Below are 16,579 nucleotides of genomic sequence, written 5' to 3'. Positions count from 1 at the left end.
TTTTCGCACGCGAACCAGGACTCCAGCCAGAGTTCTCGGTCGTTGGCCACGGTGCGGACGACGCCGTCGTCGCGCGAGGACGACGCGGAGGCGTGCGAGCGACGACGACGCGCGTGGAAGTGTTTGTTTTCACGCTCTGGGGGCGCGCGGATGCCCACGCGCGGACTCCACGCGCGGGACGTCATGAAGTGCCGGTCCCTCGCTCTCTCGCGCGCGAAAGCGAGCGGGACGACGCGTTGCGACGGCGTTTGATTGAATCTAATCATTTTCGTTCGTTTCGTTTCAACACTCATACGAGTAACTGTGATTTTGCTGGTTGGGATTATCGGCGCGGCGGCGGGCGCTTGAACTTGCGCGGTGGCTTTCTTCCGCCCTGCGAGGACTCGTCGCCGGCGCCCAGGGAGAAGCCGCCAGCGGGCGCGGGGTTGGCGCCGAACGGATTCGGCGCTGGAACCGCGGGTGCGGGCGCGGCAACGCCGCCGAAAGGGTTGGCACTCGCCGACGCACCACCGAATGGGGCAGCAGCGCCGCCGAACGCGGGCGTTGAGCTTGCACCACCGAATGGGTTCGTCACGCCTGCCGACGCGCCGGCGAACGGATTCGCGCCGCCGCCGCCAAACGGATTCGTCGACGGCGCGCTGCTCGCCGGAGGGGCGGCAAAACTATTCGTGGACGCACCACCGAACAGGGAACTACCAGTTGATGCGGCACCTAGAGGCGACTTGCTAGATTCGAACGGACTCATCGGTTCAGGGGTATTTGGTTGCTCGTCCGGTTTCGGCGGTTGACCGAAGACGCTCGCCGCGGGTTTACCAGTGTTCACGCTTAAACCGCCGCCGAATGGTGTCGAAGCCGCGGTAGTGCTCGAAGCGGCACCAAACGTGAAGCCACCACCGCTCGCCGGTGCGGCTGGCGGCGCAGAGGCACCAAAGGTGAATCCGCCGCTCGAAGCGGGCGTGGTTGACGCACCGCCAAACACAAACGGCGCGCTCACGGGCTTGGCGTCCTCCTTTACCGCCGATGATGCAGCTCCGAACGCGGGCGCCGCCGTGGCCCCAAAGCTAAATCCGCCGCTCGCTGGTTTCGGCTGTTCTTCTTTCTTCTCCGCCGAAGCACCCCCAAAGCTAAATAACGCGTCCCCCGCGGGCTTCGTTGCGTCCAGCGCCGGTGCGGCGCCAAAGGTGAACGGCTTGGCAGTCTCCGCCGCTTTCGGTTCATCTTCCTTCTTCGACCCCGCGGCAAACGAAAAAGCGGGCGCGGACGCCGAAAGCTGTGATTTTTCCTTCTCTGGTTCGGCCGCCTTCTCTACCGGTTTCGCCCCGAACGTAAACAGCGCCGGCGCCGCGGCTGCGGCGGGTGTCGCCGTGCCGAACGTAAACGGTGCGCTCGCCGGTTTCGAACTTTCTGGCGCTTTGGTTTCGCCGCCGAAGGAAAACGCGGGCGCAGGATCGGGTACTTTCACGGGCACATTATCAGGCGACTTGGGTGGCGCGCCAAATGTGAACGTGGGCGCAGTCGCAGGTTCACTTGCTGTTTTAGCTTCGCTCGAAGACGCGCCCAAAAACGCGAGTAAACCAGACTCTCCCGCCGGTTTCTTCACTTCGGTGGTTTCCGCTGGTTTCACCGGTGCCGTGGATCCAAAAGAAAACGCTGGCGCCGAGGCCGGCGCCGAGGTCGGCGCCGCGGGCGCGGTGGAACCGAAAGTAAACCCGGACGCATCAGTGCTAGGGGCGGGCGCGCTGCTCGCAGCGTGAATACCGAACGAGAACGCCGGCTTGTCCCCGGCAGGGGCAGACGGCGCAAACGGCGACGGTGCAGGCGGCTTGCTCGCAGCTTTCTCTTCTTCTTCGATCGCCGCTTGCACTTTCTTTTGATGCTCTTGATTCTTCGCCAAGAAATCCGCACTCCAGAGATTCATGACAGGTTTACTCGCAGCGGGCGCTTCCTCCGACTTTTGCGTGACCGCCGTCGGTTGCGCCGGCGGCGGTGGCACCGTCGTCGTTGTTTTCACTGGCGCCGCGGCGACGGATTTCTTCGTAAACAACGGAGTTGTTTGACCTTCTCCGAACGTGAACTTTATCGGAACAGAAGCCACAGGCCCGGACGGCGCTTTTGGTTTCTTACCGGTGGCGAGCAAGGTGCTATCTTCGCCGAACTTGAAGTTTGGCGTCTCAATCTCAGGCTCGGCACTCGTCGGGTACGGCGTCGTCGGCGCGCGACCAGACGAGGATGCACTGATGAAGGGCATCGGCGAAGTCGCAAAAGAAACGCCCGATTTGGGAGTCGCAACAAAGGTAGCCGATGTCGGCGTGACTTGCTTGTCAAACGCGGCGCCGACGGGCGACGGCGCTTGCACAGGTTGCGTGGGTCTAGTCGCAAACAACGAAGGTCTCGCCGCTGCGACACCCATAGGTGTCGCCGTTCGCGCACCTGCCAAGCGATCCAAAGTTTGCAATATACGTTTCGCTGTATCCGTCGTCACCGCGCTCGTCACTGGCTTGGCGGAGGGAGTGTGGTACGCCGGACTCGCAGACTCTCGCGCCAGCGCTCCCGGACCAGGGCTGTGCGCGGCGGACTCCAATCGTCGAGGCGTCGTCACGCGCGCTCGCTCACGCTCAAGATCCATGATAGTCAGCTCACGATCACGCTTCAAGCTCGCGCGAGGCGGCGTTGGCGTCTGCTCCATTGGCGGTTCCAGAATCGTCGGTTTTATCGCCGTGCGACCGCGCGTACCGAGAAGCGATGGCGTCCCCGACGCGCCGTACGATCGACGCACGGACGCGTATCCCGGAGAACTCGCGCCCACACCCGTCGTTCCGGGCGTGGCCATCTGCGCCACCATCGGACGCTCCCGAGCCGGAGTCGCGTGTGCGTCAAACGCCGGCGCGCGCTCAAACGGCGACGGCGGCTTCACCGCCGCACTAATCTCGCCATACGCCCCGCCAGCGCTCGATCGCGCCATTCGCTCTCTATCCATCTGTCCTCGGCGCAAGAACTCCCTGATCTCCGTGAACGGCGTCGGCGAATCGCTCGCCGTCTCCGCCGCCGCCGCCTCGTTCGCGAACCGCGTCGTCCTCGTCGCGCCGCCGACCTCCCCGATCCGCCCCGTCGTCGTCGTCGTACCCGCTCTCGCTCCTCCCGCACCGTTTCCACGCGTTCTCACGCTCTGTTCCTCGTCCATCGCTCGTCCGACGTCCATCGTTCGATTCTCCTTCGCCCCGCCCTCGAAGCCGTCGCCCTCGTCCTCGCCCTGCCAAAAGAATCCACCCACCAGCGCCGACGCTATCTTCGTCGCGCTCCGCACCGGCGTCGCCACCTTGCGCCACATAGTTTTCGCGTTCGACGACGGCGCTTCGCGCGTTTCGTCGCTCGCGCGACCGTCGTTCGACGACGGCGTCATGACGTCCGTTCTGGTTGATCTCTGATTCGACGACGTTTGCGTCGTGCGCACGTCGAGCGACGCCGTGCGCGGCGTTCGATCGCGTTCAGCGCGTTGAGCGTCGTTCGCGCGATGACGCGGTGCGGCGACGACGCGCGCGCGGACGTCGTGCGGCGTGGTTTGAGGACGGTTGTCGCGGCGAGCGCGCCTCTGTTCAAACGCGGCGAGGCGACGGACGCGGTCGCGGCGAACGATCGATGCGTTTTGATGTATCGAGCGAAAAAAGGGCGCGAGAAAGCGATGACGACGACGATGGTGGGCGAGCGCGCTGAAATAGATGCTTTCATGATATAAAACACTGCTGCGCGCGTCTGCTCATATTCACGCTCGCGAGCGAAACGGCGTCGAAACGCTAGTCTGCGAAGGATGGCGGCGATCGGATATCGTCCATTTCGCCGATGCGGGCGCCACCGCGGCGTCCGTCTTGCTTAGGAGACGGAGATGAACCGCCCAAGAAGCCAGCGGGAGGGGCGATGACGCGCGTGCTTCGAGAGCGCACGGCGTCTCGAGCGGCGTCCTCCTTTTGCTTGGCGAGCGCGGCGTGCAGAGCAGCCGCTTCTTGCGCTTCGCGCTCGAGCGCGATGCGGTACTCTTCGATTTGCTGGTTCGAGCTCGTGTACGCGTTGTACAAGTTCACCGAATCTTGCTTCAAGGTCTCGTAGTTTTCTTCCAGTTGCGCCCGAGCCTGCTTTTCATCGGTGAGCATTTCCTTGTAATCCTTCTCCATCATTTGCGCCTTGTGCTTGAGATCCTTTAATTCGTTCTGCTTAGCTTCCAACGCTTGGTCGGCGAGCTTTCTGGTTTGCTTCTCGTCCGCGGCGAGCGCCGTGGCCTCGGCCGCCTTTCGGCGCGAGTCCGCGGTTTCGTTCTCGGCGATGCCTCGATGCTTTTCCTCCTTCATGCGCTCCTCCTTGGCGGCTTCAGCTTCGCTTCGCGCTTGTTGCATCTCAGCCTTCGCCATGTCGGTCTCGCGTTGCCATTGCACGCACTGCGCGCGCGTGTTGTCGAGCTCGGCGATCAAGCTCGCATTCTTCGCCTCGAGACGGTTGATGACGTCGCGTTGCTTCAGCACCTCGGCTTCTTGCACCTTCATCCCCTTGTGCTCGGCTTCAATCTTCGCCAGCGCGTCCTGGAGCTGCAGCTTGAGCTCGGTTTGAGCCTTCTTGAACTCCTCAACCGTATCTTTATGCCGGTTTTCTTGTTGCGCGAACTGCTCCTCCTTCACCTTGTCCATCTCCCCCGCCCGTTCGAGCTTGGTTTGCATGATGATCAGCTGCTGCTTGAGCTCTTGCCCGTGTTGTTTCAGCGCGTCTTCGTTCTTCTTCTTCTCTTCGAGCGTCAACTGAAGCTTTTGCGTCAAATCTCGGATTTCTTGCGCGGATTGTTGGTTCGCCTATCGATTCGTCGCGCGCCGCGTCGTTCGTCAGTCGCTCCTTCTCTCCCTCGCGCCGCGATCGCGTCGCCCCCCCCCTCGCCTTCCTCCGCGCGCGCGCCTTCCTCCGCGCCCCGTCCCGAACCGTCCCAAACCGTCCCAAACCATGAAATCCCACATCCTACCCCCCCCCCCGTCCCTCGCCGCTTCTCCAGACTCGTCGGCGTCTCGTCCGCGTTCGAATCGCGTCTCGCCTCGCCTCGCCGTCGTTCTCGCGCACCTCCTTCGCCTCGCTCCGCGCCTCTCCCAGCGCCGCCTTCGTCTCCCGCAGCGCCGTCTCGCACTGCGTCAGCTTCGTCTCCAACCGCGCGCGCTCGCTCGCCTCTCGCTCGAGCGCCGTTCGACTCTCCTCGCGCTCGCGCCGGCGCTCCCTGAGCGCGTTCGCCGCCGCCGCCGCGACGCCGTCGTGCGCGCTCCGCAGCTCCCCGAGGTTCGCGCTCAGCGCGTTCCGCAGCTCGTCCTGCGCGCGCGCCAGGTTCGCCAGCGGTTGCTCCATCTCCGTCTCCATCGTCGACGCGCGCGTCGCACAGCGCCGACGCATTCGATGCATTCGATCCGATCGAATCGTCGTCGCGTCGGTCGGTCGATCGGTCGCGCGCGCGCGGTGTTTTTATGCCGCGCGATCGCGAGTCGACGCGCATTGTGTGTGCGTGTAAGTCCATGTATTTAAGGATCGATGGCGATTTTTTCGATATTCGCGTTCGTGTGGGTAAACAGTGCGATACTCGGACGCCCGGTCGGTCGGTCGGTCGGTCGCCGCGTCCGCGCGTCGCGGCGCGCGCGCGATCGACGATCGATCGGCACCGCGCGACGCCGCGCGCGCGACGCGGCGCGCGACGCGCGAGGACGACGCGCGCGCGGTCGCGGTCGATCGGGCGCGCGCGCGTCGACGGGGCCGTTCGCCGTTCGCGACGCGACGGACGATCGATCGGGCTCATAGAGTCATCGCGACGCGATGGCGACGCGACGGGGGACGGGACGGGACGCGCGCGCGAGTCGCGGTCGAGCGTCGTTGGCGCTGGTGGCGGTGCCGGTGACGGTGCTGCTGGCGCTGAGCGCGTTCGGGGAGAACGCGAATGGGTCGACGCGGGGAAGGGGGGGGCGAGAGGGACGGGGCGCGAGACGGTTCGGCGGCGACGCGGGCGCGGCGAGCGCGCTGGCGATGGCGAGAGACGGGGACGAGGGGCTCGGGCGCGCGAGGGCGCGCGCGGTGGATTACGATAGGGTGCTGCGCGAGAGGAAGGGGTCGACGACGACGACGACGACGACGACGACGAGGGAGGACGCGGCGGAGGCGACGCGGCGGTACGCGGTGGTGCTCGACGCGGGGAGCACGGGGAGTCGCGCGCACGTGTTCGCGTTCGAGCGCGCGGGGCGAGGGTTGAAGCTGTTGGACGATCACTTCGAGGCGGTGAAGCCGGGGCTGAGCGCGCGCGCGAGCGATCCGAAGGCGGCGGCGGAGAGCTTGCGAACGTTGATGACGACGGCGATGAACGCCGTGCCGGCGGCGGATCGCGCGGAGACGAGCGTGGAGTTGCGCGCGACCGCGGGCTTGCGTTTGCTTCCGGGGGACGCGTCGAGCGATATTCTCGCGGAGTGTAAAAAGTTGCTCAAGGAGTATCCGTTCAAGTTTGACGACGAGAGCGTCTCCATCATGGACGGCGCGGACGAGGGCGCGTATCAGTGGTTGACGATGAATTACTTGCTCGGCAATCTCGCGAACGGAGGTGCCGATCACGACGGCGACGTGCAGACGGTGGCGGCCGTGGATTTAGGCGGTGGATCGGTGCAATTGGCGTACCAAGTGCCTCCGGAGAGCGTCGCGAACGCGCCGGATGGGTACATTACAAAACTGAAAGCTCTCGGGCACTCGTTCGACGTGTACACGCGTTCGCACCTCGGGCACGGTTTGATGGCCGCGCGCGCGGCGGTTTTGGCGCAAGCGGAAGAGCGAGGTGGATCACCGTGCGTGCACGCGGGATACGACGGCGTGTACGAATACGCCGGGAAAACGTACAAAGCGTCGGCGCGCGATTCTGGGAGCGATCACGCGTCGTGTTACGACGTCGCCGTGGCCGCGCTCGGCGTGGACAAAGAGTGCGAACGACCGAAGCAGTGCTCCTTTGACGGTGCGTGGGGCGGCGAACCGGGGGCGGGAAGCAAGCGCGTGTACATGTCGAGTTATTTGTGGGATCGCGCGGTGAACGTCGGCATCGTCACCGACGACGAAATCGATGGACGCGCCGCCGTGAACGACTTTAAGGCGGCCGCGGAGAAGGCGTGCGGTGTCAGCGTAGCGGAAGTCACGACCAAGTATCACGGCGTCGAGCCGAAGGACGCCCCGTTTCTTTGCATGGACCTCACGTTTGCCTACGCCTTGCTCAACGTCGGCTTCGGCAGACACGGATGGCGGGATTTCACGCTCGTCAAGCAGATCGAATACCAAGGCAAGCCCGTGGAGGCGGCGTGGCCTTTAGGCGCGGCGCTGAACTCGATGTGAGGGACGCGACGGATGCGACGATACATAGCAGTCATATTAATATTCACGGCGCTCGCTCGAAAATTTCTTCACCGCGACGTAAACGCGTGCGATCGTCCAAAGCTTCCCGGCGCGCACACGAGCGCGAGCGTGTACATGAGCGGCTGCAACTGATCGGTATTTAACTTCTTACGATCCGCTTGCCTGACGACGTCGAATTCCCACGTCTTCGTGGCCCGTCCCGTGGACGCGTCCACGCCCTTGTTGAGCGTCCCGTTTTTAACCACCAACCCGCTCCCCGTGAACGTGTTCCCGATCGGATACAGCGAGATCGCGCTCGACACCGCCTCGTCCACTCGCACGCTCACGTACGTCGAATCCTCGTTTCTCGTGTTATCCACGACGACCCCGTCCTCCTCCAATCGCTCCTCGTTCGTCTCCGCCCCTCCGTCCGCGCACCGCGCCAGGTAATCGTACAGCCTGTCCCGCGTCAAGTCGCAATCCACGATCTGCTGCTCTCGCGTCCCGCTCGACCCCGCGCGCTCGGTGCACTCAAACGCCATCTCCACGACCCCGTTCGCGTCCGTCGCGATCGCGCACTCGTGCGCCGCGAGATCCAATCCGTGCAGCACCCACGCGACGCTTCGCAGCAGCCCCGGGATCGACTTCACCCGCAGCTTGATCGCGCTCCGCCCCCTCGCGCGCGCGCTCGCGTCGTCGTTCGACACGACGACGCGCAATACATCATCCGCGACCTCGCACTCGTCGCCTCGGTGCTCGAGCGTGGGCGCGACGACGCCCGGATCGATCCCGCGACTCGAATTCGACGCCTTCGCGACGATTCGCGTCGTTCCGCGCCGTCCTCGACCGCTCGCGCGCGTCGCGCTCGATCGCGAGCGCGCGGGCGCGATGATTCTCGCGATCGGCGTCGCGCGCATGTCGATCTCGGACGCGCGCGCGTGTGCGGCGCGCGCGAATCCGCGCCGATCGCCATTCCCCGGTCGGCGTCTCGCGCCGCATTCGAGCGCACGTTTGGACGATGTAAAAATAACGACCCGTCGCGATAAACGTGTGGACGCCGAACCCTAACCGCGGCGGCGTCACACCGCGACGCGTCGGCATGCGCGCGCGCGCGACGGCGCGCGCGCCCGCGCGCGTCGCGACGGCGCGGCGCGATGCCCGCGCGGCGTCTGGGCGCGCGCCGGCGCGACGACGACGCGCGACGACGCGACGCGACGCGATGGATTCGCGACGGGACGGGTTCGCGGCGGCGGCGGCGGACGCGCGCGCGACGCGCGACGACGGCGGCGCGATGGCGCGCGAGCGCGCGACGACGATGGAGACGCCGGTGATGCGCGCGCGCGCGATGCGCGTCGGCGCGAGGACGACGAGGCGCGGGCGAGAGGCGCGGGAGGTGACGACGGCGGCGACGCGCGGCGACGACGCGGGCGACGACGACGACGCGGAGGACGAGGAGGACGGGTCGGAGGGATTTTACGACGAAGACGAGGACGCGCGCGATGCGGACGACGATGACGAGGATGAGGATGAGGAGGAGGACGAGGAGGAGGACGTCCTCGCGGGAGGGTTCGCGAGGTCGATGTACGACGACGACGACGCGGGGGCGGGGTTCGTCCGGGACGCGGACGAAGTCGCGTCGTTGTTTGACGACGACGACGACGACGATTTGTTGCTCGATTACGACGATTACGACGACGACGATGATGATGACGACGATTTCGGGGTCATCGATCACATCGCACGCGAAAAGAAGGAATTGGGTGACGAAAACATCAAGCGCGAGGTGCCAAAGTCGGCGTCGCGACACTTCACCGACGAGGCGGGCGCTTTGCGGGGGCGGGCGCTTTATGTCTGTCAACTTAACTGGTGGCTGCGAGTGAAAAACATGCAAACGTACCCACCGACGCGAAAAGAGATCGCCGAGTTGAGCGAACGCACGGATGTCGACGAGGAACACATCGTGGCGTGGTACGACGAGCGTTGCGAAGAGTTTAACAACATGACCGTCGCCGAGCAAGCGCGATACGAAGTCGATTGCGCGAGGAAACAGAGCAAGATCGATGAGCTCGTCGCGGAAGATTTCGCGGAAAGAAGCGCGACGCACTTCATCGAGGAAGACATCTTCTACGATGAAGGGGATTTAATGAGCGAGATGGATATGGACGAGGAGCCGCTGACGCTCGCGATGGAGCGCCTCGACGAAGCGCTCGAAGAGGAAGAGGCGCAAGAACGCATGGAGACCGCCCAAGACAAGAAAGATGAGGAAGATGAAGGCTTGGATGAATCTCAACTCAACCGAATTCATCAAGATGGCTCGCCAGAGGCTCCATTCTTAATCAATCCCAGACGAGCGCAAGGCGACGGAAATTGGCGACTCGTATCGCGTCACGACGCAGAGGACGACTTTGACGACGATGAATGGTTGAGTGACGGTGGCTGGGACGCGCTGCCGCAGCATGAAGCCGTGAGCGCGTTCGATGGCGCATCGCTTTCCTACGTCGGCGTACAAAACGAAGAAATAGAGAGCGGACAAAACACGTGGATGCGCGAACGCGCGCTGAACACGAGACATTTGGCCGAAGCGCGAGAAACGGACGTGGACTCGGTTGACCGAGATCCCACGAGACACTTTGGAGATGTATCGCGACAGATGCACCACACGATTGAACTTGATCAAGTGTTGAAGGGTAAGGTCGTCGCGATGGATTTATATCACGGCGCTTTAGTGGACTGCGGCACCGAAATCGACGCGTTGCTGCCAATCAACGAGACGGATTGGATGACCATGCGCGACCACATCACTGTCGGCACCGAGCTTGAAGTCAAAGTCACCGATACTCGAAGCAAATGGTGGAGGTTTAGGTACCCATTGGAAGTCATGCCCACGAGGCAAGACTTATTGCTGATGCTCGGTCGCCACCCGCATCCGTTTGGCTCGCCCATCAACGTGTACGCCGGGGAAACGTGGGAGGAGGCGTGCCTCGACGCCGGACGCAAGGTTGTGCCGCGATTCAAAGACGACGACGAAGATAAAAAACTCAGTAAGAAAGAGATCGAAGAGATGATCAACAGGGCAACCGCGGGGGGAAAGCGAGATCTCACGCAGTACGAAATTGACATGCTCGAAGCGGGCGTAGACGACGCCGGCACGAATATCGAGTACACGAAGCGCTTGGAGGCTCGGTTGGTGAGTGACGCTGACACCGATGATTACGATGATGACGAAGATGAGCTCTTCTCTGATGATGTCCTACCTCTCGCGAACGAAGACTTGGACGGCGACGACGACGACGACGATGACGACGACGACGACGACGACGCGCGAGAGCCCGTCGACGAAGTGTCTTCAGATTTGCGCGGCGGCTCGATGCGCATTCGCGACAAATTCATCGACGACGACGATGACGACGACGATTATATCGACGACGACGACAACGATGACGACGAGTACGCGGGCGCGCGATAGATGATATGATTAGAGCAATGCTACAATACAATACACTACACAAACTTGTGTACAACAATACACAAACAAAGTCAGCTCGACGCGGTTTCGCCGTCGTACGCGCCGAGCGTTCGCCGTCGCCTAAAAAATTCTCGCATCGCCTCCCCCGTCTCCTCTGCGAGCACGCCTCCCTTTACGTCCAAGTCCGGCGTGAACGGATGCGCGCGCACAGGCGCCCGCTCGCTTCCTCCCACATCCTCGTTTCGCAGCAGCGCCGCCCAGCTTCCATCCGCGCCGAGCAGCGCGTTTCGCGCCCCGTACGTCACCCCTCCCACTCTACTCTGCAATATCGCCCCCGCACACATCGCGCACGGCTCTAGCGTCACATACATTCTCGTGCGCTTCAAATGTCGCCATCCTCCGAGTTTTTCCGCGCCCAGTCGTATCAATAGCATCTCCGCGTGCGCCGTCGGGTCGCCGTCCCGCTCGCAGCGATTCGCCGCCTCCGCCACCACCTCCCCCGTCGTCGCGTCCACGAGCACGGCCGCGATCGGCACTTCGCCCTGCGACCCAGCGTCGAGGGCGAGCGCCAAAGCGCGCCGCATGCGCGCCTCGTCGACGCTCTCCTCGCTCGCGCGCTCGCCGGTCGAAAAAGCGACGACTCGCGGACGACGCCTCGGCGCGCGCTGCCGACGCGCGCGACCGTCTTCGCGACGCGCGCGATCGGCGATGGACGCGCGATCGAGCGCGCGAAGTCGCACCGCGCGCGCGCGGAGCGCCGCGCGAAGCATCGCGCGCGCGCGTCGTAAAGTCACGTCGCGGCGCGTCCCGACAAAGCCCGACGCACGCACGCGCGTCGCGTCGCGCGCGCTCGACGTCTCGCTTCGTCGCTCGGACGCGCGCGCGCGCGAGGTCACGATCATGACGCGCGCGCTCGCCCCGACGCGGGCGATGCCGCGCGGCGCGCGCGCGCGTCAACCAGCGTTCGGCGGCTCGACGCGCGCGCGCGTCGTCGCGCGCGCGAACGCTCGTCGCGCGATCGCGCTCGGCGCGGACGTCGCGGTCGACGAGACGCAGTTGAACGCGTTCCTGGACTCGCTGAAGTACGACGATAAAGGGCTGGTGTGCGCGATCGCGCAGGACGTGGACACGGGCGCTATCTTGATGCAGGGCTTCGCGAGCCGGGACGCGGTGGCGTACACGCTTCGGAATCGCAAGGCGACGTTCTGGAGCCGCAGTCGCTCGGAACTGTGGTGCAAGGGAGAGACGAGCGGTAATTTCATCGGCGTTGAATCCGTGCACGTGGACTGCGACCGGGATAGTTTGATTTATTTGGGCGTCCCGACGGGGCCGACGTGTCACACGGGCGCGCACACGTGTTACTATAAGCGGGTCGATGGAAGGGATGGAGCGGCGGCGAAGGTCGATGGGGGTCGACACGCGGCGGAGGAGGCGCTGACGACGTTGTATGAGTTGGAGGCGACGATTGAGGCGCGAAGGGTGGAGGCTGTGGCGGACGACGTCAAGCCCTCGTGGACTCGAAGGCTGTTGGATAACCCCGAGCTGTTGTGTAAGAAGATTCGCGAAGAAGCGGGAGAGTTGTGCCAGACGTGGGAGGAAAACGAAGGCAAGGAAGCGGCGACGAACGAAATGGCGGACGTGCTCTATCACTCAATGGTGATGTTGAACAAGCAAGGCGTGCCGATGTCCGACGTCTTGGCTGTCTTGCGTAGACGCTTCGGCACGAGCGGCGTCGACGAAAAGGCGGCTCGGCCGCCGAAGAAGTTGATCGATCCCTCCAAGTGATATCGCGCTCTCGATTAGTACTTTCGCATTTCTCGTTAGTTTGCCTCGGTTTAATACAACGCTCGTTTCTGAGAGAGTTTTGCTCGAGTGAAAAAACGGCAAAAAAACGGCTGAAAGTGGCTCGCGCATTTCGAGGCGGGCGAACGCGCGCGCGCGCGCTGCACACACGCGCGCCCGACACGGCGACAGAAACCGAGAAAACACGATGCCGTTCGACCTCGTGGTGCGTGAAACTCGCGACGCGGGCGAAGGCGCGCAAAGGCGACGACGCTGGATCGCGTCCGCGCGTCCGAGGCCCCTCGTGCGCGATTCCCGAGTCGACGACTGACGAACGAACGCGAACGCATCGCAGACCGGACGATTCATCCCGGAAAAATCCAATATTTGGCGCGACTGCGTCGATGGCTATTACGACTGGGTGAAGGAGCACATCCACGAAGGCGCGCCGATTAACGAGTGCGACCACTGCGGGGATCCTCCGCTCGTGCTCGCGGCGGGCAACGGGCACACGAAGGTTGTCGAACTGTTGCTCAACGAAGGCGCTGACATTCAACAGAGCGGATTGATGAAAGATACTGGGTTGCAGCGCGCGGCGCACAACGGACACTATCACACGGTGAAGTTCATGCTCGAGCAAGGCGCGGACGTGGACGCGCTGGATATGGGCGACAACACCGCGCTGCACTGGGCGGCGATGCGTGGACACGTGGAAATCGTCAATCTCTTGCTACAAAATGGTGCGGACAAGAACATCAAGAACAAACAAGAGTGCTTGCCCATCGATCTTTGCAAGGCTGTGTGGAGTAACTCGTACAAGTACGTGCGCGAAATCCTCGCCCACTAAGCGCGGCGTGTAATCGAACCGCGCTCAAACATTTCGTCTTGATTCTTTCGCATCGTTTCGGTCATTTTCTCATCTCATGACGGATCTTTGTAATGAAATGAAGTTATCAACGCGCGCCTTTGGAACTTTGATCGTCTTCGTCGCCTAAGATCAAGTCTTCCGAAGACGCGGGCATCGCGGCTGGAAACACGAGGATGGGGATCTCAGATTTGTCGATCAGGTACTCGCTCACCGATCCCGAGAAAATTTTTTGGACCCAGCTCTTATGATGCTTGATGACGACGAGAATTTCGGCGTTGGACTCTTTCGCTTTGTTGAGTAAAACCTCGCCAACGGGCTCCCTGTCGAAGGTTGATAAATATGCGTTACGTATATCAAGTGACGCGTACCAGGTTTGATCCAAGATGCAATCGAGTTCGATGGGCGGACGAAACGGCGTCATCTCTTCCCCTGCGTCGGCGTCTTCGCCGATGATGTGGGTGACGGTGCCGTCGAGCATGCGTTCGGTTCTGCGGATGCAACTCGCCCAGAATTCGTCTTTACGTTCCCAATCCAGCTCGCTTCCTGCGATCTCCGTTCCGGGAGCGCCCAGGTAGTAAACTCCTTGTCGTTTTGGTCAGTCTCTCCGAGTGAACAACGTCGCGCGACGCAGCGTACCGAACGATTCCGGAACGGCGACGTGGATCAAGTGCAGGAGATCTCCAGAGCGAACGACATTTTGAATGACCCATCGTGCGGCGTCTTCAGAGGCATGTGTGCCGTCGACGGCGAGCATCACGTGTCTCGAGAACGTGAAATCGCGCGCTTCGCTTGGGTAAAATTTCGAGAACTGAGCTTGGCCTCGCACGAAGGCGCCTGATCCTGATTGGTCTGTCGCGTCGGCTCGAGTGACGAGCGAGCGAGCGGTGTTGAGACGCGGCTTAACGCGATGCACAGCGCGAAGTCGAGCGGTCAATGTCAATGGTCGGAGGAGAGAAGCTTTCATTTGGCGTGTCGTTTTGTGTGGTGCGCCTCGTTTGACGACGTCGAATCGCGTCTCGAATTGTATGTACAATCAACGAGTCTACTCGTTGATCCCTAATAAGTTGCGGAAGAAGTTCACACCTTGGAGTGAAAACTCCACATCATCTCGCGTGGCGAGCAATCGTAGCTTGCGCAATCGATCGTTACTCGCATTCCCAATCTTAACCAAACAATGATCCGAGAGCGCGCTGCACATGTTGTGGAACTCACCTTGAGATAGATCCTTGACACCGGCTGTCTTGCAAGTGATGACGTATCGATCATGCAAAGCCCCTAACGTCGTCTCCATGGCGTGCGTACTGCTCAAAAGTTTTATCGCCGAACACAGGACCATCTGTTGCATTTGCGGCAATGCCCGGATTGAGTCCACGACTGGCGATGCGTACGTTTTTGAAAGCGCGCGCGCCATGTGGGAAATCTTCACAGTGCCCTTGGCCGAGGCGGGCGCTTCGCTACCATCCTCTGAGATCTTCGTCGCTTCTTGCACGCATATGTCGACGGCGGTGGCGCACACGTTGAGCGCCTTTCGCATGTCGCCCGTCGCCGCGCCTACTTTCCGCGAACACAATTCCAACGCAGAGTCCTCGAAAGCCTTGAATGGAAGCGCCGCGAGGCGCTGTTTCAGCAATACCTTGAGCTGCTTGGCATCGTACGCAGAAAACGTTACGAGTGCAGGCTCGCATCCACGAGCGCGCAATCTAGGCAGCACGCGATCGGTGAGATTGATCGCGTTGGAGACTCCCGCTAAAACGCATCGTGATCCCTTGAGTGCGGGCAAAGCAAACAGCTCGTACAAAACCTCTTGATCTCGTGTTTCGAGTTGATCCATCTCATCGAGCAGAATGATGCACATTCCACCGTTCATCGAAGTCACTACTCTTCTCAACGCCACGACTTCTGGGATATTGCTGTATTCTATGGATCCCACGCTTGGCGCTCGGTCTTCAGATGCAACTCTTTCGCCAAGTTGATCTAAAACGACTCCAAAAATATCTTTGGCGTTGTGCACGGACATGCAGTTGATGAAAGCTACACGGGGTCGAGTCTTACCTACGATACCCCATCTTTCCGTTGTTCTCTGAACGTCTTTGAGCGTGAGTGTTTTCCCCGTCCCTGGCAGTCCGGCGAGATACAGACTGCCCGGTTTGTGATCACGCAAGCACCCTTGAATCAAATCGATCACTTTCGCGCGCTCATCTTCGCGACACCGCACTTCATCCGGCGCCGTTGATGTATGCATGGCTGCCTTGAGCGTCGTCACCGAGCTCGTATCAGTGGGATCGAACGGAGGCCTGTCCTCAGCGCCGTCGTAATCAATCTCAGTCGTGCTCGGTAAAAGTTTGATTTCCGCCGCCGTTCCCGCAATCATGGGCGTCGCTCCGGCGCGCGTACCCCCACGCACAACATCCGGAACCGATGTGTCTCCCAAAACTTTCGGTACGCGCGCTTCACCTCTCCAATCGGCTTTGGAAGCATCTCCAAGCTTATTCATGATTTTGCTTTCCTTCTGAAAGCGTTGAATTAACGCCAACTGATCCGCCTTCTTCGTCTCATCGACTTCCTTCGCGGCGTAGCTCAGCCCATTTGGCAGCGCTTCGAGAGAAGGTCGCGGCGCGCGCGTCGTTGGCGGCTTGAAATTGAACTCCATCGCCTCGTTTTTCGCCGCCGCCCGAGCGCGCTCTTTATTCACCATTTCCCGCAGCTCTTCCAAGGTTTCATACACCGGTTCGAGTCCGGTGATGTTGCTAAATTCAACAAGCAACCGATCCTCATCCATATCATCGTCTAATTCTAGGCCAGTCACTTGCACGGATTGCGTGCGCGCCGGTAACGCTGGCACGGCTCTGGTAATCGCCGCCGCGTGCTCTTCTGTAATCTTCATTTCCAACGCTTGAAGCTCCGCCTCGGTCGGTTCCGCCTCCATCTCCTCCTCCACGCTCCCATCGTCACGACGAATCTTCTTTTTCGATTGCGGCGACTTCACCCCCGCCAAGTACACCATCACCTCCTTCATCGACCGTACTTTGTTCCCGCACGGCGTCAAGTAGTCTTTATACACCTGCCCAGCCAGCGCCCCCGACTTCCGCTCC

The 16,579-nt window shown here is 61.9% G+C and overlaps 10 protein-coding genes across 10 annotated transcripts; 4 read left to right on the top strand and 6 right to left on the bottom strand.

Annotated features, from left to right (window-relative positions):
• Nucleotides 1-303: 303 nt before the first annotated feature.
• Nucleotides 304-3,400, bottom strand: OSTLU_24368 (predicted protein; the record flags this gene model as incomplete). Its single annotated transcript, XM_001417137.1, has 1 exon — nucleotides 304-3,400. One exon carries the CDS (start codon nucleotides 3,398-3,400, stop codon nucleotides 323-325), a length of 3,078 nt encoding a protein of 1,025 aa, XP_001417174.1. The 3' UTR covers nucleotides 304-322.
• Nucleotides 3,401-3,791: 391 nt separating this feature from the next.
• OSTLU_92571 (predicted protein) lies at nucleotides 3,792-4,799 on the bottom strand (the record flags this gene model as incomplete). The annotated part of the gene is made up of 1 exon (XM_001417136.1): nucleotides 3,792-4,799. A coding segment is annotated over one exon (1,008 nt), but the record flags the coding sequence as incomplete, so codon positions are not given.
• A 1,234-nt stretch (nucleotides 4,800-6,033) lies between these two features.
• OSTLU_36812 (predicted protein) lies at nucleotides 6,034-7,371 on the top strand (the record flags this gene model as incomplete). The annotated part of the gene is made up of 1 exon (XM_001417410.1): nucleotides 6,034-7,371. One exon carries the CDS (start codon nucleotides 6,034-6,036, stop codon nucleotides 7,369-7,371), a length of 1,338 nt encoding a protein of 445 aa, XP_001417447.1.
• Nucleotides 7,372-7,439: 68 nt separating this feature from the next.
• OSTLU_92570 (predicted protein) lies at nucleotides 7,440-8,288 on the bottom strand (the record flags this gene model as incomplete). Its single annotated transcript, XM_001417135.1, has 1 exon — nucleotides 7,440-8,288. The coding sequence occupies one exon, from the start codon at nucleotides 8,286-8,288 to the stop codon at nucleotides 7,440-7,442; it is 849 nt and encodes a 282-aa protein (XP_001417172.1).
• A 374-nt stretch (nucleotides 8,289-8,662) lies between these two features.
• Nucleotides 8,663-10,837, top strand: OSTLU_14930 (predicted protein; the record flags this gene model as incomplete). The annotated part of the gene is made up of 1 exon (XM_001417409.1): nucleotides 8,663-10,837. One exon carries the CDS (start codon nucleotides 8,663-8,665, stop codon nucleotides 10,835-10,837), a length of 2,175 nt encoding a protein of 724 aa, XP_001417446.1.
• Nucleotides 10,838-10,908: 71 nt separating this feature from the next.
• On the bottom strand, nucleotides 10,909-11,421 carry OSTLU_37349 (predicted protein; the record flags this gene model as incomplete). Its single annotated transcript, XM_001417134.1, has 1 exon — nucleotides 10,909-11,421. One exon carries the CDS (start codon nucleotides 11,419-11,421, stop codon nucleotides 10,909-10,911), a length of 513 nt encoding a protein of 170 aa, XP_001417171.1.
• Nucleotides 11,422-11,767: 346 nt separating this feature from the next.
• Nucleotides 11,768-12,622, top strand: OSTLU_31034 (predicted protein; the record flags this gene model as incomplete). Its single annotated transcript, XM_001417408.1, has 1 exon — nucleotides 11,768-12,622. One exon carries the CDS (start codon nucleotides 11,768-11,770, stop codon nucleotides 12,620-12,622), a length of 855 nt encoding a protein of 284 aa, XP_001417445.1.
• A 403-nt stretch (nucleotides 12,623-13,025) lies between these two features.
• OSTLU_37212 (predicted protein) lies at nucleotides 13,026-13,466 on the top strand (the record flags this gene model as incomplete). The annotated part of the gene is made up of 1 exon (XM_001417407.1): nucleotides 13,026-13,466. A coding segment is annotated over one exon (441 nt), but the record flags the coding sequence as incomplete, so codon positions are not given.
• Nucleotides 13,467-13,572: 106 nt separating this feature from the next.
• Nucleotides 13,573-14,451, bottom strand: OSTLU_31032 (predicted protein; the record flags this gene model as incomplete). The annotated part of the gene is made up of 2 exons (XM_001417133.1): nucleotides 13,573-14,069; nucleotides 14,124-14,451. 2 exons carry the CDS (start codon nucleotides 14,449-14,451, stop codon nucleotides 13,573-13,575), a joined length of 825 nt encoding a protein of 274 aa, XP_001417170.1.
• Nucleotides 14,452-14,529: 78 nt separating this feature from the next.
• OSTLU_37384 (predicted protein) lies at nucleotides 14,530-15,858 on the bottom strand (the record flags this gene model as incomplete). Its single annotated transcript, XM_001417132.1, has 1 exon — nucleotides 14,530-15,858. The coding sequence occupies one exon, from the start codon at nucleotides 15,856-15,858 to the stop codon at nucleotides 14,530-14,532; it is 1,329 nt and encodes a 442-aa protein (XP_001417169.1).
• Nucleotides 15,859-16,579: the final 721 nt, after the last annotated feature.

Source organism: Ostreococcus lucimarinus, chromosome 4 (genome assembly GCF_000092065.1).
Source record: "Ostreococcus lucimarinus CCE9901 chromosome 4, complete sequence".
Classification (NCBI taxonomy): domain Eukaryota; kingdom Viridiplantae; phylum Chlorophyta; class Mamiellophyceae; order Mamiellales; family Bathycoccaceae; genus Ostreococcus; species Ostreococcus sp. 'lucimarinus'.
The sequence above is the reverse complement of the archived record's forward strand: the minus strand, read 5'-3'. Positions and strand labels throughout refer to the sequence as shown.